This window comes from Sphaeramia orbicularis, chromosome 14 (genome assembly GCF_902148855.1).
Source record: "Sphaeramia orbicularis chromosome 14, fSphaOr1.1, whole genome shotgun sequence".
Classification (NCBI taxonomy): domain Eukaryota; kingdom Metazoa; phylum Chordata; class Actinopteri; order Kurtiformes; family Apogonidae; genus Sphaeramia; species Sphaeramia orbicularis.
Window position 1 is genome coordinate 31,018,961 of NC_043970.1, and position 24,931 is coordinate 31,043,891.

Consider the following 24,931-nt stretch of genomic DNA (forward strand, 5'->3'; position numbering starts at 1 on the left):
TCGTTTTAGCGGCTACCTAAAGCCAAAGACAGAAGAAGCAGATGGATCGCTGCAGTTCGTAGAAATAACTGGAATCCAGGCAACGAAACCTGGATTTGTGGGTGCCATTTCGTGTCAGGTAACGTTAATTTTTGCTGTGTTCTTGTGTAAAATCATACCTTAAATTACATGTTGTTTTGGCTAACGTTACTTCTTAGTAAAGCTCTTAATGTTAGCATCTGTCATTTAGTTCTATATTTCATAACTGAAAAGTTTTTGTCTTCAATTGTGTGATGATTCTGAACCTTGTGCTCTACATAATTTGTAAACTAGCTTAAACTGAGGCTAACCTAGTTTTCCAAATAAGGGGGTACTGTAGCACAAAGCTGTTGTAGCTGTGTTGTATCAAGTATTTGATGTTAACTCTACTTAAATATCCACAGTACCAGTAGATCATCCACTCACTTGGGTCGATACTAAGGGTTCAACTCCAGTAAATCAGTAGTGAACTGTGAGCACTACTGCTGGGCCTTTACCTTGGCAATCACCGCCAAGAAAATACGTCTGCATTGACAGAAAACCTCAAAAACAATAGTATGTTGAATTAAAGCACTCACCATCTGTAATCCTCTAATTAATGATGACGAGGATGTCAACAACTCTTTGGCTTTTGTATGCTTTCAGCCTTTGCATTGTGGATTTTCCCAGCGTTGAAATCAGGTTCATATAAATGTCAGGATACGTGATTTCCGTCCACATATCAGTGTTCATAGACCACTTGTTGTTTGGTAGCTTGTATGGATCCATGTCCAGTCCAACTGTCTTTAATTTCATGTTATATTCCACATTTTTCCCGGTCTTGCTGTAGTTACTGCTATACTCCGCCATGTTGAGCCGGTTTGTTTTTGCCACTCAGTCTGACTTAGAGGGGCGTGGCCCAGGGGGGAAGTGACGTATGTGCATTCCCTCTATTGATAAATAAAAACAAAAAAAAACACAAAAAAAAACACAACTTACTAATAAAAAATACATGGTGAGTTGAGAGAGACAATCCCAATACATAAAAGACATGACAAACTCTAAAGCTAAAACTGAAGCACTGTGGTACTGTTTATCTTTCAAAGGTTCATTGTGGTCGGTTTCAGATGCTGCAGTTCTTTCATAATTCATAGTCTGAGTTATTGTTTGTTCAGTATTAATTGTCAGCCTTGTAAATCCAAGCTGGACTGACTGTACATATCCTGACCAAGGACAATAGAATTCTCTCTTTGTGCAGTAATCCCCACTTGGCTTTTCTGCCTCCATCCATAATAATAAACATTATATAGACTAAATGTCATCTAAAATTAACGTTTATTTACAACATAGTATAGCAAACTATTACATGATCAAAAACAAATTAATTTTAGCCAAAAAAAAAGGCTCAGTTTTGAATATCTGGAGGTCGCCAGAAATTTGTGATGTTAAAATGGGGTCACAAGCCAAAAAAGGTTAGGAACCACTGCTTTAACCCTTTCATGTGTGAATTATGATAACCTTATTCAAGATTTTCTCCGTGATTATTTTTATCCCTCTTTAGGCTTGAAAAAAACAATGCAATTGAAATCTTTTTTAATGAACCTATAGTTCATGGAGCTACAAAAACAGTGCGTTTAATTTTTGGAGCAAAGATCCATGTGTTTAAAACCCATTATCAGAAAGCGATATACTGTGTGACAACTATAAAAGATTTTTAATGCTGTTAATCTGATGTTTTCTCATATTATAACATACTCTAATACAAGTTGCAAAAAACAACTATCAACAATTATCTCAAACAAGGCTAATGATGTTAATTTTGTCTTCTATTTATGTAATTATACTTTTCTTTTTTTCTTTTGTTCAGACTATACCTTGTCTGAACAAAAGAAAAAAAGAAAAGTATAATAATCTCAAACATGTTGCTGCAGATCAGGTTTATCAAGATCAGCAAAATGATAGTAATGGTATAAATTGCAGTGTATGGGATGGTGCTGTGTTGGCTGATATTGAACTAAAACAACAAAACCCATCAACATAGAAGAGAACAGCTGGAGAATAGCTGTCTATTGTAGTGACCACTATGCATGAAAGGATTAACTTGTAAACAAAACCTCCCTGTACAATTTCTATTCTATTCTATTCTATTCTATTCTATTCTATTCTATTCTATTCTATTCTGTACTTAAGATAATCCAGATGTACAAACAGGGCTAAAAAAAAATGGCAGAACACACATGAAATGTTTGTTTTACAAATTTAATAAAGAAAAAAGCTGTATTTAAGTTAATGACAATAAAACGCATTTTTTCCAATACCAAGTAACATGTAAATTACAAACATCTGGCGTTGAAAAAATATTCCCAAACCAGGGACTATTATATTGAATTCCTATATATAAAAAAAGAGATTGTCCAATAATTATTTCCAAAACTATACATTGAGAATTATTTATTTTTGATAAAGTAGTTTTAGTTAACCCTATTACTTTTCTCCCTGGGGTATCTGTGGTGTACATTAGCTGCTTTATGCTTACAATGTACATTAGGTTCTCCCATCACTGTCTATAACATTATGTAGTAGACAAAATAATCTTAGTCAGTCCATTTACCAGCCCCGCCTTGTGGATTTTGTCAGCAGGTGGAGTTAACTTTATTAATAATCCATCCATCCACTGATAAAAGCAGCTAGAAATGACTAAAAACTCTGAAAAAATATCTGTAATTAATCTTGTGCTGGATTTTTTTTTTGTCAGCACACACATTAAGTAAAATACGCTGTCATAAAATACATGAGCACATCAGTGTCATAAATATAAAATGTTTATTGCATTGGCATTAATAATGTGTATAAAAGCATTATTTCTATACACATTTCTTTGGATTTGCATCTGAGCAATTCTGTCTGACTGACTAAATACAACCCATGTGGATGTATTAATATTTAAGTTCAGCCATAATAAAAGAGCAACATACATTATTTTAGCTAAAGAACATTTATATCTCAAATTTAAATTATACAAGAAAAGCACTGTAACTGGGTGGCTAAAGTGGTCTCTGACATTATTAATATTTACAGTGGCTTAGCAGATATACGACTGAAGTGATGATACAGAGTGGTTTGATGATAGAAAATAATAGTAAAACAGGACTGCACTATGTTCTGAGGAGGCGTTCACTTGTCTTGCATCTTTTCCAGGATGGGGACGATCATGTCAAACTTGGGTCTCTTGGCTGGGTCTTCGTTCATGCAGAGCCTCATCAGCTTACAGATATGAGGGGAAATTCCTGGTGGGATGGTCGGCCGAAGACCCTCCAGAGCCACCTGTGTGATGGTAGCAGTGAGAGGTAGGATACAAAATGCAAATGAGTGTCTGAATAGTGTTTTTAGCCTAAGGATATTTTACAAACATGGTGTTCAAGAGAAACGGAGATGTGTATGTTTGCATAAAAGCCTGCGGTTAGAAAAATACTGCTTACTTTCATGCCTATCTCCATGGGTGAAAGGTCAGCAAATGGGACTTCTCTGGTAACTAGCTCCCACAGTAGCACTGCAAAGCTCCACATGTCAGCAGATCTCCTATTGATGTCCTCGGGCCTTTTCTGCAAAGCTGAACAGAAGTAGGGTTATGGGATAAGATAAAGCAAAGGAATTACTCATACAGTTTGCTCAACACACACCAATAACAGCATGAATATCTTTAACACTAGGGTAAATTACAGGGTATAGTACGTTCCTTACTGAATGAGTCATATGATCTAAGCAGGCATTATGGGACAAAGAAGTACATGGAGAGGAGACCAAAGAGACAAAGGATAAAAAAAAAAAAAAATACCTTCAGGAGCCATCCATGCTGGAGAGTACATACGACCAGGACACTGGAAAGAGAACTTAGCATCGGCCATGCTTATTCTGGCTGTCATGTCTTCATCGATCTGCAGATAATAGAAGTTGTGTTTACTTTAACTTTACCCCCTGTTTTTACTGTCCTTTGGTACTTTAAGTATCTGACTTGAGTATCTGCAACTAAGAAGAGCGTGTCAGAAAACCCAGTGTTAACTCTGCATAAATGATAAATGATGATAATGAGGGGTATTCTCTGCTAGTATATACTCTGCTTGACTATTTGAGATTGTCTCATGTCTGATGGGATTTTTGTGTCATCTTGTGCCTGTATTGTTGTTTATAGACATTGCTTAAAATTACTGAGAGAATTCCTGCTCATTGTGCATCCATCCGTAACTGTGATTCTCGCCCCACATTCAAATCCAGACTCAAAACTCACCTTTTCAGAATAGCCTATCCCCCATAAGCTCTACTCTCCATTCTACAACTTCATTTCTATATATAGTAATTATTTGTTTCAATCTGTTTATTTCTTTGTATTTTATGGATTGTTTGTTTTATCTTGTTGTACAGTGTCCTTGGGTGTCTTGAAAGGCGCTTATAAATAAAATGTATTATTATTATTATTATTATTAGTATTATATTTATTGCAGAATTTCCACAAAAATCCGTTTTATGATTGTTTGGTATACACACAATACAGGTTAGGTTTAAGTTTATTAAGTCATCTTCCATGATACAGAACATACAATCAATGAGGCTATGAACTCTGTTGAGACTGAACAGGCTTAGGCAGAAGCTAAATGCTTATATACACCTCACCTACATTCAAATCAAAATCAGTTTTAGGATAACAATCAATACGTCAAAAATCATTCATGGTTGTATCAGTTGAAAATATCTTTACAAACCAGTGCTTTGAAAACCATTAAATAATTAAACATCTTTAAATGTATATTTATGTCATTCCATAATTTAACTCCAATAACGGAAGTAAATCTTCTTTTCATACATTTAACAGCTTTTTGTACCGTAAACATACAAACGCCTCTGAAATCATACCTGCTTTCCTGTATCAAAAAGAACTTTTGAACAGAGTCTAGGAGTGACCTGTTGTTTATGAACTCAACAAATATTGGGACACATCGTACCTAAAGCTAGTACGACTTTCTATTGGTCTTGAGTTGAAATACTATGATTAAAAAAAGTTCATATCAGTTGTAGTCAATTATTATTATGATGAATGTCAGATTTTTTTTTAGTTAATCAACTGATTTTTCTTCCTCAGTAAGAGACGAAGTACCCAGAGAGTCACTTGTGGAGTAAAATCATTATTTTTGGTCAATACATGATTTTTCAGAAATCTACAAGCAGGTATCCAATCCAATCCAACTTTATTTGTAAAGCACTTTAAAACAACCACAGTGGACCAAAGTGCTGTACAGAAGAATAATTCAAACCAAAATAGAAGAATAAAATACAGAATAGATTTAAAGATATAGAACTGTATGAAGAAGAAAACAGTGCTGTACAGAAAAATAAATAAAACCCAAATAAAAGTATAAAATAAAATGGGTAGAACATTTAAAACTATTAAAATCATTTTTGAAAAAAATATAAAATTGAGTCATATTGAATTGGATTTTATATGATATTGTACATTTTAAAATTAACCCCAAAGATGAAATAAAAATGCTTATCGTTATGATGATTTGTCATTTTTTTGTTTTACAGCCCAGTCCCCTGTTAGCAATGAAACACCTAATTTCAATGTATCACTACAGTTTTGTCCATATAGTTTATGTCTAACACAGCTTAGAGTGAAGATGCATTCATTTTACTTTCACAAAACTGGACAACAGAGACAGAAGAACAGTGTCTTACCATGACGTGCTTACTGTTAAGGTAAAGTCGTGAAACCATTGGCTCTAAGGTGTGGAGGAAGGCCATACCACTGGCAATGTCCAGTGCAAATTTCACTGCTTGGCTTTGGTCAACCACCAGAGCTGCAGTGGAGGAAGAGGAAGACAAAGCCATGCATGATAAAGTCACGCACACGTTAGATGTTTTAATCAGAAAAACTAATTAAAGCTCTACAGAATCTACTCACTTGTGCCCTGGTGCAGGATGTTATAGAGGGATCCATATGGCATGTAGTGGGTAATAATTATGGGGTGAGGGGATGGAGGCGACTGACAAGCACCGAGAACAGGGAGAATGTTTGGGTGAGAAAAAATCCTACGAAAACACCACAGAAAAAGAGTCAGAATGAGAACAAACGTATAGACGTCTTCTGAGAAATTTTAAAACCATGCAAAAAATGAATACAGCAGGGGCACTGAAAATATTAAGATACGAAAGGACTTAAAAGTTTTTGTTTTTTTTTTTGGCATCTGTAAAACCCAAGAATCTGTGTTATTATGTGCCACATTTGTATCATCAATGTTCCTTTTAAGTTCAGCTGAGCAGTGGTTTTACTCTTTCATTATCTGAAACTCTTTCATTTTTGCAATACTTGTAAGATTTTATGTTGCCTTTAAATATTTCAGCATACTCATCCAAACGACTTTTATGTTGGCTGCAGTTCTTAAAAAAGGCCAAGAAATGAAGCCAACATAAAAGCACTCTGCCAAGTTTCCTCCTATTGCACACTCAGCCTTCCTGGTAGGGGATCCCTTTTGAGTTTGCCTGCTCCAAGGTTTCTCTCAGCTTTGTTAAATAAAAGTTTTGTTGAAAGTAAGGTCTGTGGTACTGATTAAGCCTGGCATCAGGGTTAGTTAGTTTTCTTCACTTTGTAGATCTCTTTCATTTGCTTTTCAACATCTTTTGATTTATTTGTTTGATTCTCTCCCTATACATTAGTAGCTCCTTTGAGACATGAACATCTCTTCATTACTATAGTTTAAGGTCATTTTAATGGGGTGGGATCCTGCTAAACTTGTCCTAATATGCTCCTAAGAGTCAACTTTTGCCTCAAACCAGAAACATTTTCTCTTAACACTGACTATAAATATTTCATCATAAAAATGTTAAACTAATGTTGAGCAAGACAGTATTGCAAGTTTAGGCCCCAGTATGAATACCCACACATAAAACACAAACAAAATCAACAGAGTTTAAAGTGTACACAAATGCTTTTTATTTTGACTATGACAGATTAAATGTCATTTACTGTAATGGATTTCTTGTTTACTGTGATGGAGGGAGGTTTATGGACTGTGTTTTTGCGAAAGAATGATATATGACTAACTCTGCGTTTGAGTATTGTGCCAATATTGTCACCACAACACCAATTAAAACTCATTACTTTGACCTCTAACAATAAAAATCTCCTCTGGCTGTTGCAGAACAATTAGGATTTATGTTGCATGTGACTGCATTCATCCTCACATTATGACTTGTTTACCTCAATGTGTGTGCACCAGCAGCAATAATGCCATTAAAAGCTACCTGGGTTTACCCTTTAACCCCTGACGTGTCTGTGGTGCTCATTCTGAATGTATGATTTATTCTAAATATTCATACACTGCAAAAATCTAAATCTTACCAAGATAATTTTCACTTGTTCCATTGGCAGATTTTTTTTATTTTTTTTTTGCATGAATTAAGCAAAAAAAAATCTTGAATAAAGCAAAAAAATCTGCCAATGGAACAAGTGAAAATTATCTTGGTAAGATTTGTTGAAATAAAATTTTCAAGATCTATTGTCTAAAAATAAGTTCTTATATCTCTCTTACAAGTTACTCTTTAGGTGATTATGTCTTATTTTAAGTGTGATGATATTTTGACTAGAAATCAGAAGAGTACACTTGGAAAGATCTAGATTTTTGCAGTGTAAAAATTAAACTGTTTCCTCAATAAGAAACATTCCCAAATGTACCGATAGAATAGACCTTGTTCTTTCCATAGACATCTGAGCATGCTCAGTCCACCCCCCACTGCCTGTGGAAGGGGGGGTAAAACACAGAGCGGTGGGTGAGACCAATGTGCTATAAAAATAGATGATTCGGCCTTTTTTTTTTTTTTTTTTTCTACACCATTTTCCTTGTGGCTTTCCAGTTACTGAAATTATTCTCAGGGGTTAAAGGGTTAATAACAAAAAATATTACTTTTACATTGAAAACTCAAAAAAATACCTCAGCTTCGGATGCTCCTCATTAAAGTCTCTACTCTTCCTTGTGGTCCAGTCCCTCACCTGTAGCACCTTCACTATTATCTCGTCCCCCTGCCATCGACCCTGCCATAACTGCAGTTAGAGCACAATGTCAGTAAATAGACCAGGGAGCTGAAAGACATGTACAACTTACACTGATAAACAAAATACAGCTGACCTCTCCAGACTGGTTTTCATTGATCTTGGCTAGAAGCGATAGCTGCTTGTAATCAATACCGGCCTGCTTGTTCAGGGTACCATTACCTGAGCACAGAGCAAAACAACAGTGAAGCAGACATAGAGGTGATTTATGATTTTAGTTGCTAAAATGTTACTCACGAGGTCGTGTTCGCATGGTGCCTTTCCAGAAAGTTTCCTTGTAGGGGACTTTGGTCATGTTCTGGCCCATTTTCTCTGCCTTTTCTACAAAACAGAAAAGAGAAGGAGAATATATATGTATAAAAAAATCTTTTCATTTCACCTACGAAGTCTTTTTTTTTATTTTTATAACAAATTATTTGCCGTGAGGTAGCACCCAAATTACTTCTAACCTTGAAGCAGTTGTCTTAAGTGTTGCTTGGCCTTGTCCAAAGGTGTTTGACCATACCTGTTACATATACACACCTGGGCACCGCTGGCAACTAAATCCTAAAAAGAAGAAAAACCATGTACATATTGGATTTCTCATACTATGTATAGTACAAACAGCTATTTTGACATTTAACCCATAAAGACCAGAACCATCTACTGCTGTAAAATGTTTAATAATTTCTGAACAACTCATCCTATCAATCCATGTAAATAATTGATGTAAAATGCAGCTTGTCATCTTTTCATGGTCGTCAGATATGACCCATTTGGACGTTCAGAGGCTCTGGAGTGAACGTGGAAACACTGTCATCTTCTGCAACTTTGATTCACCAGTAAAACCCATGGAGTTTGATCAATGACAGTAGATGGAGACACTTGGTTCACATTCAGTTATTGATATCTTTGCCGAAAAAGTGACTTTTTCTTCAGTTTTCTCTGTTTCTGATAAAATAACCCTCAACTTTAATTTCAGCCTTTATGAACATCTACATCATCAGTGAATTAAATATAGGAAAATACATGGTTTCCACTGAAAAATGCAAAATGAAAAAAGATAATACTACAATAAATGGTGATAAATCACTTAAGAAAGGTTTAATCTAGAGAAAAAGTCATTTGGGAACTGCCACAAAAGTAGCGCTGGGTCTTTATGGCTTAAGCCCAGACATTAGGAGCAATTAGACTGCTGCAAATAACAAAAAAACAACAACAACAACAATGCAGTGGCTACTTTTCCCCAGAAGAGGGCATTTTCAACCAAAATATAGGAAGGAAGTAGCTGTCTGTGGGCGTAATATACTGTACCTCCGCCACTTGGTCTTGGCCCCAGAAGCAGGCATAGTGGAGTGGTGTGTTTCCATGTTCATTAACTGTATTGGGGTCAGCTTTGCACTGAATCAGCTGGAAATAAAACAGCATACACTTAGGAAAAAGAACAACAAAGCAAAGTTGTATCCGAGATCGTCCCCAGGGCTATACCTATAGTAATATGTCAGGATGTGTGTACCTTCGCAACAATGTCTCTATGTCCATGGCTGGCTGCGAGATGTAACGGTGTATCATCTCCACGGTTCATCACATTAATCCGAGCACCTCTCATGATGAGCATGTCAACCACACCGCTCCTTCCTTCCCTGCATGCCCAGTGGAGGGGGCTGAAACCATGGTCATCACTACAACAGACACAGACAGAACCATACATAAAGCTACTTATATATAATCCTGCATGAATACCAATGAGCTTCTTTTACAATGATAAAACATGTATTTATCTCCATAATACCTCACATTCTAGCCTCATAATATACCAGATTATACCTATACACTACCCACATACCTAACTTCGTATCACATATGGGACACGGACATACTGTACATTCCTCTGTAACTACCCTCACAGATGCTGCATCTTCTCACGAAAATTCCAAGACAATACACAGTATCTAACAAATTTGTTCTGATCTCATATATTATCCTGTGAATGAGATGATTAGTTGATTAACTGTAATAATTGCATCTTTGTGTCAGTCATTTATTTAGCGTAAAATGCTTTCTCATGCTTCAATGCTAAAATTCTCTCTTCTTTCACTGGTCATACAAAAGACGACGTCTGAAAAATGTTTTCATCAATCTGCCTCATTGTGAAAACACTGCACAGTCTGTGTCTGTCTAAATCTAATTACAGTGTTTTACAGGATGGAGACATTTTACGGAAAAGACTTATTCTCTTGTAGCGTGTGTGGGAGGGCGTTGGTGGGTTGACCTCAAAGACTGAGGATATATCAGCTGACAAAACTACTGTCTGTGTGGCTCTCTCTCTGATACACAGGTTTTCGCACCCCCCCAGTCTACTAATCTTTATTTAGACTTAAGCACATGCTTTCTTACACCGCCTGCAGCCTCTACCCATCTGACGACCTGCCTGGTGATAAATATGTCTTTGCGAGCTGGAATGCTGGCTAATATATGCAAACACATATTGCACATAGCACTGCTGCAGTCTACAAGGAGCCAACCTATCACCTATGTGTAACTGGCCCCTTCACCCAGAGACTCCTTTGCATTGGCTGACCCCAGAGCAGTTGATGGAGGTTCTCACAACTCCCTGCAAAGCCACAAAGTCTACGCTCTATTTGACAATAAACCTCAAGAGGACTTGTATAGCCTATAGTAAATAGCTGCAGTACTAGCTCACACTGAAGTAAAATAGCAGTTAGGCACATTCTCTGTCAATTCTGAGCCATGCACACACACACACACACTCACACACACACACATACACGGTTCATAGTCTGACCAACCCTGGGTGCTATAAAAAGTAACAGGAAAAAACTCAGGAATGACAGAACGGAAAATACATGGTGGAATCCTCGGCTGCACATTCTCCTTCTGTCTCTCTTCTCAGTGTCTTCCTGTGTCACTTCTCAAATGAACACACAGCTCCTGAGAGAGTTCTGAAATGGCCTTTAATGTTTATCTTTGTGTTTTTCCCATCATCGCCACCACCACGTTACGCCATATGCACATTATCAGGCATTTTAAAAGCTGCAGATTCACACAGTTACACCTCCTCAGAATTACAAAAAACCAAAGCCTGCCTCCAGCATAATGACTGGTCTCGCTGATGTTTATATGGGACTGCGTCTAGAAGCTCTGTCAGCGAGGGCCTGGCCCTGTATGGAGTTGGAGAGAGGAAATGGCCTGGACTGTTGCGTGGTTGGCTCGGAGCTCTGCAGTCCTCAAAGTCAACGTCAACAAACTGCACATATATGGCCTGGCCCAAGAATGAGATAACCGAGGTCTTAAGCAGTGAGGTCTTTGAGCTGCTTTCTATGAAGTAAACTATGCAAACAGGCAAATGGGTACTCCTTAAACCAAAAATACAGGTCATACTAAAGCTCTAATGAGTGATTATTACCACAGTCATCGTAGGTTAATTCTTTACTCTCTAAAAATCATTACTTTTTAGTGTCATTTTGTTGAACCAACAGTAATGACATAGAAGTTCATTTAGTTTTCAATTTCATTTTTTTCAGAACAAAGAATGTTTGGCATCTTAATGGCTTAAAGTATCATCTTATTAATTTGCTTCTTAATTAATCTGACTCATCTGCTAGTTGTCTAATCATTTTAGCACAACAATCTAATTCCAGTATTTTTTTCAGTCTAACAGGAACTGGAGTTAAAGTCTGTTGGCTGAGTCATAACCCACAACCTCCATAAATTACCCACTGCTTTTACACACATGCAGTTTTGGGGGATGACATCATAAAAATGGAAATTCAAAGGGGGGGAGGAAAAAGAAAGAAAAAAGAAACTGGGCTGGGATTACCAAAACTGGGTGATGCTAAGGAGTAGGCTATGAAAGTGTCCAATATGGAAACTATTTTACAACCTCTAATATGCCCGGGGCCAGGTTTTTTCACTCAGCTACCATTCCAAATGTTGTACGTTTGCTATAAAATCAACTCCAGTAGAAACAGACTGTAAAATAAAATAATCAGGGTCTATAAGAGGAGATAGAGGCAGCCTCACTCCAGTTCTGTTCAAAAAGGCCTGAGCATCTGAGTGAAGCGTCGTTGCATGCAGTCGGAGAAAAAATTATCAGACCATCAAAAGTCATCAGAAACAATGGTTATGCAATCGAGTACTAACTCCTGTGTGTATCATGTGACTAAAACAGCCATAGTTATTGACGTAAGAACTTAAGTGATTTTGGTTTTTATCAAGAAAACATGGAAAATGGCTAGATATCAGCTCTGAAATTAAACTCTTTTGAGCTATTTTTGTTGTTATCATTATATTCGTGCAAACAAATGTACCTTTAGTTGTACCAGGCATTAAAATGAATAAAAAACTGACAAACAAGGGTGATCTAATAATTTATTCTGCAACTGTATAATGCTCACTTACCCTAAGTTGAGGTCATTCTCTGTGTTGTCCAGCCACAGACGGACAGCCACAGAGTTTCCTTCTCGACACTGTGTGAAGATGTCATCCATGGTTATACTGTAGGTGTCCTCTCTGGGGTGTGTGGTTCTCCTTCAGTCTGCTTTAATGTCAGGATCATGTAGCCTGGAAAGAGTGATGAGCACATTTTCAGGTCAGAGCAATGACAGCATTAACCCTCTCATGCATAGTGGTCACTGCAGTGGACAGCTATTCTCCAGCTGTTCTCTTATATATTCATGAGTTTGGTTGTTTTAATTCCATATCAGCCGACACAGTGGACGCTTTTATGCACCATCCCAAACACTGCAATTCATACCATTACTGTAACTTTATGTTCATGATAAACCTGATCTGCAGTAACATGATTGAGTGTAAATCAATTGCTAATTGTTATGAAACTGTAATTAACAGTTTCCTTCAACAAAAAGTTATTTTTTTTTATTATTATTATCTCCATGAAGTGAGTAAGAACTAGTATTAGAGTACGATAAAAGGTGAGAAAACATCAGATTTGCTGCATCAAAAATGCTTTTGTTTCATAGTTTTCACACAGTATATCACTTTCTGATTTTGCATTTTAAATACATGTTTTTTGCTTCAAAAATTAAACACATGGTGTCCAAATGAGGGGACATTTTTGTAACTCCATGAAAAATAGGTTAATTAAATATTATCATATTATCTCCATGAAGTGAGTAATAACTAGTATTAGAATATGTTAAAATGTTAATGTTTTATGTTTTATGCATTTGGCAGACGCTTTTTTCCAAAGCGACTTACAGGGGAAAACCAATCAAATCACTCAATCAATCAAATTTTATTTATATAGCGCCAGATCACAACAAAAAAGTTATCTCATGACACTTTATATATAGAGTTGGTCAAAACCAGACTCTAAGCCAATTTACAGAAACCCAACAAAATGTGAGAAAACATCAGATTAGCAGCATTAAAAATGTTTTTATTTCATTGTTTTCATTTCACTTTCTGAAATTGGGTTTTAAATACATGTTTCTTTGCTTCAAAAATAAAATACATGGTTTAGCTGAGTGGATATTTTGGAAAATCCATTAAAAAAAAACCAAACAACTCAATCCTATTGCTTTTTCATGCCTAAAGAGGAATAAAAACACTCAGGAAAAAAAAAATCTTGACTAAGGTTCTCATAATTCATGCATCAAAGGGTAAAGGTTTGCACATTATTTGGTTATTGTGCATATTCTACAGGACTGGTGCGTGTAAGGAGATGTTTGTATATTAACCCTTTCATACACAGTGGTCACTCCAGTGGACAGTTCTTCTCCAGCTGTTCTCTTGTATATTCATGGATATTGTTCTTTTTAGTTCCATATCAGCCAGTACAGTGAACGCTAATGCATCATCCCATACACTGACATTCACACTATTACTGTAACTTTGCTGTTCTTGATAAACCTGATCTGCACTAACATGTTTGAGTGGAAATCAAGTGCTAATAAAAATTGGGAATATGATAAAATGTGAGAAAACATCAGATTAGCTGCATTAAAAATGTTTTGATTTAATAGTGTTTCACACAGTTTATCACTTTCTGATACTGCATTCTTTGCTTCAAAAATTAAACACATGGTGTCTGGCGGAGTGGACATTTTTGGAACTCCACGAAAAATTATGAAGGTAGATTTGTTTCTTTATTGCTTTAACCAAACCACCCCCCCCCCCAAAAAAAAAAAAACAACAACTTTTCAATCAAAGAAAAAAAAAGTGTTCAAATTAAATTTTTTGGATCATATATATATATATATATATATATATATATATATATATGTATATATATATGTATATATATATATATATATATATATATATATTTTTTTTTTTTTTTTTTTTTTTTTTTTTTTTTCCATTCCAACACTTTTTATTGAATTTTTTTTTAGTTAAAGCAATAAAGAAACAAATCAACCTTCATAAAAAATAGGTTCAATAAAAAAATATTCAATCGCATGATTTTTCCATACCTAAAGAGGAATAAAAACACTCAGGAAAAAAAATCAAGACTAAGGTTCTCATAATTCATGCATCAAAGGGTTAAAGTTTGCACATTATTTGGTTATTGTGCATATTCCACAGGACTGGTGCATGTAGGGAGATGTTTGTATATTAATGCTGATTATGTGGAATCAATACACAAATCCTTCTAGTCTGTGTGTGTGTGTGTGTAGGTGTGTGTGTGTGTGTGTGTGTGTGTGTGTGCGTGTGTGTGTGTGTGTGTGTGTGTGTGTAAAGCCCGATTGTGCTGTAGTAGTTTTCCTTTTATGGTATTAGGATACCCCCCACATCTAATCTAATAAACATCCGTTTTTCACAAGTAGGTTGAGGAAAACAATGTCCACAGCGTCTATTGCATAAATAATAAGCGAAATCCAACTATGAAGCAGCTTTATATTCCCACTTTTCCCCCTAGTTTATCTCCCTCCGTGGGATCGGATGGACTGGCCTATTGGATCCCAGTAGAACCTATTGTTAAAAAGTCAAACTGGAGTTGGAGATCAACAAGCAAAGTTTCCACAGAGGATGGGAGAAAAGTCAAAGGCACAGGAAAAAGAAAGAAAGAAAAAAAACATTACAAACTCTTACCGGCTGCTTATCGATCGGTTTCTTGTGAGTTTCTCTTTTTTTTTTTCCCGAAAGTCGTCCGTCTGCTCAAATTTAGGAGCGGACAGTCCACGCCCCGCTCCAAGGAGTTGATGTAGGCTACTGGTGAGAAGTTTAGAGGAGCGGGGCTACTGACAGCACACGTCCCGGGACACCGACACAGCTGCGCCCCCTGCTGGACGTAATGCGGACACACACAGGCCTGCAGCCGCATTCCTAAATAGGGCTTAAAATACTGTAGTCAGGTGAGGTGGAGGAGAGGGGGGTGGAAGGGTGGAAGCCCCTCTGCAATCCTGTTTTTGTATCTCATTTGTCTTTCATTATTATCTGACAGTATATGCATGAATTATCTGTCAGTGAACTTATTAATTAGGCTTGAAAAGGTCAGAAGACATTCTTTTAAAGGCCTGCACGGTGAATAAAACATGGTGAAGCAGCTGTTGTCATTTATGCTGCACTCAACTGGAAAAAAAACTACTAACTGAACTGAGATCAGCCCCAAATGTGAACATTTTGAAATCCAGGTTAACCCTTTCATGCATGAATTATGAGAACCTTAGTTGAGTTTTTGGGGTTTTGTTTTTTTTTTTTGTTTTTTTTTTGTTTTTTTTTTTAGTGTTTTTATTCCTCCTTAGGCATAAAAAAAAAAAAAAAAAAAAAAAAACAGTACGGTTGAGTTGTGGTTTTTTTTCATGGATTTACAAACATATCCATGCTACACTGTGCATTATATTCTTGACGCAAATAAACGAGTCTTTCAAACCCAATATTAGAAAATGATATGAAAACAATGAAATAAAAACATGTCTAACCTTTTCATGCATGAATTATGAGAACCTTAGTTGAGGATTTTTTTTTTTTTTTTTTTTTTCTGAGTGTTTTTATTCCTCCTTAGGCATAAAAAAACCAATACAGTTGAGTTGTGTTTTTTTTTTTCATGGATTTACAAAAATATCCATGCTACACCGTGCATTATATTCTTGACGCAAATAAACGAGTATTTCAAACCCAATATTAGAAAATGATATGAAAACAATGAAATAAAAACATGTTTAACCCTTTCATGCACGAACTATGAGAACCTTAATTTAAAATTTTTTCCTGAGTGTTTTTATTCCTCTTTAGGCATGAAAAAAACAATGCGATTGAAAATTTTCTTCTGAAAAATAAATCAAACTAAATAAATAAAATAAAAAATAATTGAAAAAAAAAACAAAAAAACAAAAAAACACATAAAACAATAATAATGAAAAAAAAAAAATCTTATTAACTTATTTTTCATGAAGTTGCAAAAATGTCCACTCGGCTGGACACCACACGTTTAATTTTTGACACACAGAAACATGTATTTGCTGATAAATTGTGTGAAAACTCTGGAGAGGGCTTGTAATTCTGGGGGTTTATGATCAGGAGAGATCTACATAATGTTACCAATTCATGTCAGAAAAGATATGTAGTGTCTTAAAACTTTAATAAAGATATGTGTAAAAAAAAAAAAAAAAAAAACCCTGATAGATGTTCAAGAAAACTCAAAGTAAATTCAAAGGTTAATGTATCAAAACAAAAAAACTCAAGAAAAAGTGACTTTTTCAGCAAAAAAGTCACTCAAACCCATTGGTTTTGTCCACACACTGTATATTTTATATTGTGCATTTTGAACTTGATCTTGCTTGTTTATTTTCTTACTTCTTTCTTTATTTTATTTTATTTATTTTTTACTGCATGCTTCTTAACCACTCCATGTTCTATGTATGCACCAAACTGCTGAAGCAAATTCCTAGTTTTGTGAACCCTGTTTACTTACATGGCAATAAACACAATTCTGATTCTGATTCTGAAATAATTTGACCTATTGACCTCTGGTCGACGCTTCAGGTCACTTAAAACCTGAACAAACAGGCTCAAATACACTTTCTTTGCACAGCCAGTCAGCAAATGAAACACACATAAACATACAAAATGACTGAGCATGTATTCTCTGCACGTCTGGAATACCAGTACTTGTCTTTTTACTGTGCCATATATTTATCCACCCATTTTCTGAACTTGAGAGGGTCATGGGGGTGCCCTAACCCTGCTACCAATGGGGTAAGGTGGGGTGTCACCGGGTCATTAAATATATTTGTGTGTTTTATGTGCTTTTACTGCACAACCTACATCTTATTTATTTATTTTGTTGGTTGTATGTGTGTTCGTTTCAGGGTGTGTGTGCTCGTAGTGGTGTAGATGAATGCCTTTGTTAGTGGTTCACACATTGTACATTTTAGATCCATAGATGCTTTTGGTCACTTTGCTCCATTTAGGTCTTTGAGGGTTAAGTATGAACAACTTCCAAGAGGTCCAGTTTAGAATTCTGCTAATTCTTCTGCCACAAATTACATAATTAAAAACAAACCAGCAGCAAAGTTCCGTATTTGAGAAGCTCAAAGAATGTTCAACAGTTCCATGACTATTAATTGACAGCATAAGTTGTTTCCTATTGATAATTAATGAACTTCTGTGATTTGTTTCAGCTCCAAAGAGAATATAGTTTGTGTGAGAAAAGACATACATATTTAAATTTTGATTGTACCTTCTTAATATATTCTGTTCATTGAAAATTCAACTTAATATGTTTCAATTAGAAATTGTGTTTAAACTTTTAGAATGAAATCAGACTTAAATAGAAATAATGGTCATAAAGCTTGACAAAAGAAGCATGATGCCGTTTGTGATGATTGACCATGTGGAGGAGGAAACACACCAGGAGGCTGGAATAATCTTCACCGCAGTATGATTTATTTACAGTGTTTGCCCAGGTGACATCGCCGATTGAGCCGTGTTAGTGAAAAAAAAACAAAAAACTAAAAACAGAAAAAAAACTCAACTAATTGATGAAAAACAGCATGACAAAACATAAGGAAAATCAGTCTTAAACCACAGAAAATAAAGCTCAGCCCATGGCTAAGGGCAGCCAGCTTCAGTGACCTGCTTCACTCAAGCAGAGCCACACTTCTCCTCGAGGAGCTTCTACTCCAGGCTTTTTATACCCGTTGCCCCTCCCACATGAACAAACCAATCCCCAATGTTCAGTTTACCTTTCAATTAACATTTACCAGAATATTACTGATATCTTTACCTAAACCTCATTTCACTACTTATATTTAATACTTCCCCAAAAAGTCTCTAACAGTTTAAACCTGGTTTAGAGCATTTTTAAGGTTAACTACTGGCCAACTCACAAAACTCCCCTCTGATGGCTGCCACCCTTGGTAAGTTCCTGATGCCCTCTACTATAAAAGGTTTGGGAACCTCCCTCTTCCTGTTTGTCTGTCAGGCCTGGGATCTGGTGATGGGATGGAGAGAGCATGGAGTGAGCATCAAACAGTTAGGTAACAAAAGGAACAAAAGAACCAGACTTAAGCTATGCAAAATGTGTTTTGATCTGTGGGCCCATTATGAAGCTATTTCTAAGGATGCAAAAATAATAAATATGAAATGAAAATATGATTAATAGAAACAAACAAAACTAGACCAGCTAAGCTAGCAGGCCCAAACCCATGCTCCCCCTGTCACTCCAACCCAGAACCAGGCCCAGAGCCTGAGAACAAAGGACACAGGTTCAACCCACTCACAGGGCATGGGCTGCCACCATGACACCGTTACTCAGACAGGAACATATATGAGCCAGTAAATGCAAAAAGTCGATTTAAGTTTTCATTTCTCCCCACTTCCATAACATTCCTTAAAAAAATGGCTCAAATCTAAGTATTGATAAGTTTATAATCTGGTATTTATGTATTCTTTTATATTCTCAGTGTATGTATATGTACATACTTTGGTGTGCATATGTATGTGACTGTATATGGTACTGTATACTGTACATACAATTGTGTACATAATTGTGTGATTTTGGATATTCATGTAATTTTATGCTGCATCAGATCAGTATTTTTATTATTTATTTTATTTGCATTTACCATAGCAGCTGCAACATGGTACTATTTCCCAAGGGAAAATTCCCTGATGGTACAATAAAAGATATCATATTGTTAACCATTTTCACATCTGGCACAAACACTCTGAATGTCAACTTAAACACTGCTTATCATAGTTTCTGAATTGAAGAGTATACACAGAACCACATGTAGCACATAGACAGGAAATGAGGGTAAAACTGATGACGTAATAAGGTTTAGGATGTGGATTCACACCCATTACAACAAAGTCATGTTGAATACGCCCCAGCTTCAATGATGCATCAGGACATCCGGTGTTAGGACGGACTTTAATGTCACAACGGTAACAACAAATGCAGTGTGTTGTCAAAGGAGAATCACATGAAAAAACATGAACAAAGTAACGCACTCTTCATTAATTAGTGAACTGTTATATGTACCATCACCTTAAAACACGTCAGGACACAGTGAGATGTTGTGTGTGTGTGTGTGTGTGTGTATAAATATATATATATATATATATATATATGTATATATATATATATATATATATATATATATATATATACATAAAGGGAATCATGTGTTCTCTTTGGCTACTCAAAGTTAAAAAAAAAAAAAAATCCCAGAGTTCTCAGTTCTTCAGGTGGGTTGATAAACCCACGTGAAGCTCAGACTGGAAATAACCATGACTTTCCCAACATCTACTGCAAAAACATGCTTTGTTTAAGCATCTTAATTCTTTTTTTCCATTTTTTGCTTCTAAAAACATATTTTACAACCTTGATTTTAATGATAGCATAATGGCACCTTACTTTACAATATTATGTACTACGTATATTTTGTGTTTTCATATCACGAGTAAATCCTGTGAAATCGTGTCATTATCACTTAAGTGTTTTGCTCTGAATAATATATAAAATATCCAAAATACAAGGTTGAGGGTACAATAAGTTCCTTATTGTATTAAGCAAACATAAATTTACAATTAAAACAGAGGAAATACATCTTTTATTCAATGTTATGGAAAATAATGTGCATTTTAATGTTATTTTATCATTTATGTTAATTACATACTTTCTTCATCAATATGGAGAAAAAACTGTGATTGCCAATGATATTTTATCTTTATTTTTTATAGGAATAACTACGTAGAATGAACCAATATTACACACCATTGTCCCATTCTTGACTTAACTCAGTTTGCAATGCCCATCTGTTAGATTTGGGTTGCTTGTTCTTGCCAACACTCAGACAAACACTGACTTCACTGACACATTGGCAGTGTGTGAATCTCTGGGGCTCACTCTTGGCCTGACTGGCTCTCTGTGGATTTAGACACTGAAGGTGCAGCTACTGCTGACAAAGGCATATCTTCTGATAAGGAAGTTGTTTTTGATGGTGTAAACACAGGCTCAACAGACACAGGTACTGAGCTGCCAGACTCAATTTGGGAACCAACTGGGGGCAGCTGAGGAAAACCTGCTGTATAAGATGGTCCACTGCCAGCTGTATTAAGCTCTGAGGGATTTAATGTTTCCGTTGCAGGTGTGAGTAGTGTGGCTGCTGATAATTTAACTTGTGTGGCAGCTGATAAATCCAGCTCTACTGGAATTTCTGATCCTGCCGGTTTTAACACTGAGCCATGAACTTCTGGTCCAATATCAGTCACTGATGGGGGCAACAGTGGACTTTCATGTGGGGTTGGAATTGAGGCAGTGGTGGGTTGAGATGCTTGTGAAGTGTCTGTGGCAGTGGGGCCAACAGCTGCAGATGCTGTGGCCGCCGCTGCTGCTGCTTCTGCCGCTTTGGCCTTGCTCTCCATCTCCTCCATCCGGCGCTGCACCATCCGAGGCATGAGTTGTACGTAGGTGCCCATCAGACGGTGGTTTGAGCGGATCAGCTTCCCTGCACAGCTGTCGACACAGCGTTCCTAGACAAACAGTTTGTCAGACATTAGGCATTTTGTGGACACCTGTGTGTTCATGATGCACCATATTGTCAAAAGCCCATAATGTTTATATCTCACTATATGTGTTGAATAGTTTTAGGCTGATAATCATGGACTGACACTTGGCTGACCTTTGATTGTTCAGATTTGTGAGGATGTATGAAGTACTTATCAGTTTACAGACTTTTTTTGCAGCAGACGTTTTAACTTGCGAAGGCAAAATTAACAAGTATAATGGCTCTTATGTACAATGGCAGCATTCCATTTAACAGTATCAGTTCCAGGGTTCTGATGCATGGAAATGGCTTTAAGGGACAATTATATCAACATATGAATCATTAATATCACTATGATAACCAGTGTTTTGCCTGCTACAACAAGCAAAAGGAAAAACAGCGATGTTACCTATAGAAGAAGGCAATTAGCATTGCTTGGCTTAGGGGAAGGAAACCTGAGTACTGACATGGATGCTAAATAATGTACTACTGTCAACAGAAAATTACATTATGCACATAAAAAGCCTCATGTCACTGTAAGCTATAATTAGAATATTTCCATCATTATACCTTGTCAGACAGCTGGAGTGGTTGAAAGCCATTATATCACTTTCTAACTGTAATGATCTTGCACCACACAGAAGCTGCTAGTCTACCGCTGCCACAAACAGTGAGTTTATGTTATTGCACAAGTTGCTTTAAAGGGGTCATATTTTGCTAAACCCGCTTTTATTAGTCTTTAGTACATTTATTTGTGTATTTGTGGAACCTAATAGTTCATAAAGTTTAAATTTGAATCCTCCAGGTGCTGAAAAGCTATCTTTATATTCATTTTGGCAAAAATCAAGTGGATTCCTACAACCGTTTTAATTCCTGCTTAATTTGTTATGTCTATAACTAGTTACATCACGACTTTTGCACATATGAGGTCAAGACTTCCGATGAACATTTCTCTGAATACGCCATAATTGTTTGCCAGCAGCAGCGGTTGTAGTCCATACTGAAAATATGTCCAAACTTCAAGCCGATTAAATAAAATGTTCAGTGGTTGGTTGAATGGGACAGATCAGCGCAGCCAACAACCTGGAGGGGGTGGGGCATGAAGTGCCTTATGTGCATTTAAAGGGCCAGCGCTCAAAATGACCTTTCTGGTGTCATTACTTAGAAATAGGGTTGAAGATGGGCCTGTGGAGTTGAATTAATGAAGAATTCAGACTCAAGCATAGAATTTACAGTTTATGTAGACCACAGGGAAATATTTTAAAATGCATAATTCCATTTTAAAAAAGCAAATTATCACTCCTTTAAGAGATTTTGATGAAAACAAAAAAAAAAAAAAGATCAAAGCTAAGGCTGAGCAACCCACTGTAGATAATACACTGCACTGTGGATAAGATATACAAGTACACATACAGCAACCTCACTTAAAATCTAACTCATTAACCACAACTGAAGCTTTTAAGATGAGGTGTAATGCAAACACCTAGAGCATGTGCACCTAGAATGGACAACTAAAATGTTATCTCTGAAAGTATGGGGCTGATGTTTGGCTTTATGCATCATGTTGGATATGTGGACATTTAACAGTCAAAGAGCAACCATAATCAAAGTTGCATTTTTTTAACAAATGCTGACAGAACAGACAAATGCGAATATAATTATATTAATTTCCATTACTCTGACCTCGTCCATGGTGAGGTTTCTGTAGTTGAAGTTGCTGGTACATCGCTGGAAGCAGATTTCAGTCATTCGGTTGTAAACAAGAAGGAAATCCCGGAGCTGTAAGTGACAAACCCAGTGACACACACTCAACGACCTGTACGAGAAAATAACCGATTGTGGCTGTGAATTCATGAAAAATCTATCTTACATTTCTCAGTTGCTGGTCAGGTTCCATTCTGAGTCGGTCTGAAGTTGCCCACCAGTTAGCTAAAATGCTAACTTCGAGAGCTGATCAGCTACCTAATCGAGTGTATGTTGACTTAACAGATCCTTAGATGTCTGGAACAAACGATGGCAATGTCTTATTTCAATGCCAAACGTATCATAAGACTAAACGGACCCTAACATGTACTGATGCAGTTGGTGGATTAGAGTAGCATGACATTCATGCGAGCGGCCATGTTTTTTACAAAGATCATCTATGCACGAGGAGATGGTTCACCCTTCTTCCGGTCTGGAAAGTCAGTCACACGTGTTGATGAAGTCTTTTCTGAAAAATACGTTTGAGGTTTTTATTTGGAAAAAATATTGCTTCTTGAACACTGTAAATACTTTATAGATTTTTTTGTAGTTGTTGTTTTTATACCGTATTATGACTTTTGTAAGCTTCTTGCACTCATACAACTTATTGATAGTTGTTACAGCTAACAAGTAAGACTGACAAGTTCAATAAATACTATTTATTTATTTATTTAGTTAGTTAGTTAGTCAGTTAGTTAGTTAGTTAGTTAGTCACTGAGAACCGTTAGGTTTCGAGCTTATTGCTCACTTTCTACTTGTACTAGCCACTTTTACTTGCAGCCAATAGTAAAATAGAAAAAAGTACAAAATTCATTTCACTTTGCATTGTATTCTGTATGAGCATGTGACAAATAAACCTATCTTGTCTTTTGTAGCCATAAATAGGTTAGCATGTTAATTTATTTAATTACAGAATTCACTAGTGTTTCACTTAGTAGTGATGCTTTACATAATTTGTGTCACTATTAAAGAAAAAATAAGTCAGAAATGCTGGTTGGCTGTGCTTTCCAAGATAAAGTCTTGGGTCAAAATGTGAAAATCAAAGAGTGAAGGGGTTTTACTAAAGAACAAATATTTATCTCAGAGCTACTAGATCTACTTCAAGACATTGCCTGCACATTACAATACATTCACTTTACAGGTTCTTTGTAGTGGAAGATTTATAAACCTATTGCATAAATGTACATATACCAATATATATGTGTAATAACAGTTTATCATATACATTGAAAACATCAGCGAACCATCTAACTGATTAGTTTTCAATTCATCTTATTAAAGTATGAGATTTAGCTCTCTTAATCTCTGAGACAGATAATTGAAAAAAAAGGGGAAAAAAGTATAGTGGCATTATTATTATTATTATTATTATTATTATTATTATTATTATTATTATTATTATTATTATCAAAATGAATAAAATTCTTTTACAAGTCATTTTATTTTTGACACAGAGTACACGGGGAATCTTTTTTTTTAATTAAACCTGTAACTGAAATATGACTCATATATCTTTTGTATTCTTAATTTTATTGTTAAATTATCTGTTAATTCCATGATGCTGTAGTATTTTCTGCTGTTGTTGTCATCTGGCATAAGTAGTTGTAGCCATCTGAGTGACGTTTAATGATAAGATAAGATGAGATGAGATGAGATGAGATAAGACTTTATTTTTCCCACCATGGTTACATTTCACAGTTAACAGCAGCAACATACAACAAGCAAGTGCAGAGGAAGACTGGTAGAAAAAGAACAACAGCAAAAATTAAATATAAAGAAAAAAAAAGAAATCTGCTATTTATATAAATATTTTTTTTTATAAATTTAAGTTTAAATATTATTTACATATTTATACTGTAGTTGCACAATCCAGTGTAGTGTCAGATTGTATGTGTAACTGACACTAAGAATTGTTAAGTTCAACACTGAGCTGCAGATCACATTATTTACTTGTTCATGTCATTGAGATGTTTCCCTCAACATGGCACACTCACTCAGACAATTATGAATGATACCATCCGTGTTATGGTTTGTATGTTTAATTAATTTAGAATAAAGTTGAGGGATAAAACTACAAACAAAATTATTATGATGCAGTTTTGTATAATAGTGCTTTAGGATTCCTATATTA

General features: G+C 35.9%; 2 protein-coding genes across 2 annotated transcripts; both read right to left on the reverse strand.

The window, feature by feature from the left end:
- Nucleotides 1–2,803: 2,803 nt before the first annotated feature.
- ilk (integrin-linked kinase) lies at nt 2,804–15,306 on the reverse strand. The gene is made up of 13 exons (XM_030154372.1): nt 15,155–15,306; nt 12,500–12,661; nt 9,594–9,759; nt 9,392–9,487; nt 8,548–8,644; nt 8,336–8,419; nt 8,175–8,260; nt 7,980–8,089; nt 5,954–6,081; nt 5,728–5,849; nt 3,833–3,932; nt 3,477–3,607; nt 2,804–3,321 (listed from the first exon to the last, which is right to left on the reverse strand). Exons 2-13 carry the CDS (start codon nt 12,586–12,588, stop codon nt 3,172–3,174), a joined length of 1,359 nt encoding a protein of 452 aa, XP_030010232.1. The 5' UTR covers nt 12,589–12,661; nt 15,155–15,306; the 3' UTR covers nt 2,804–3,171.
- Nucleotides 15,307–19,868: 4,562 nt separating this feature from the next.
- Nucleotides 19,869–23,189, reverse strand: timm10b (translocase of inner mitochondrial membrane 10 homolog B (yeast)). Its single transcript, XM_030155005.1, has 3 exons — nt 22,928–23,189; nt 22,741–22,836; nt 19,869–21,043 (listed from the first exon to the last, which is right to left on the reverse strand). The coding sequence occupies exons 1-3, from the start codon at nt 22,952–22,954 to the stop codon at nt 20,414–20,416; spliced, it is 753 nt and encodes a 250-aa protein (XP_030010865.1). The 5' UTR covers nt 22,955–23,189; the 3' UTR covers nt 19,869–20,413.
- Between the last annotated feature and the right edge of the window lie 1,742 nt (nt 23,190–24,931).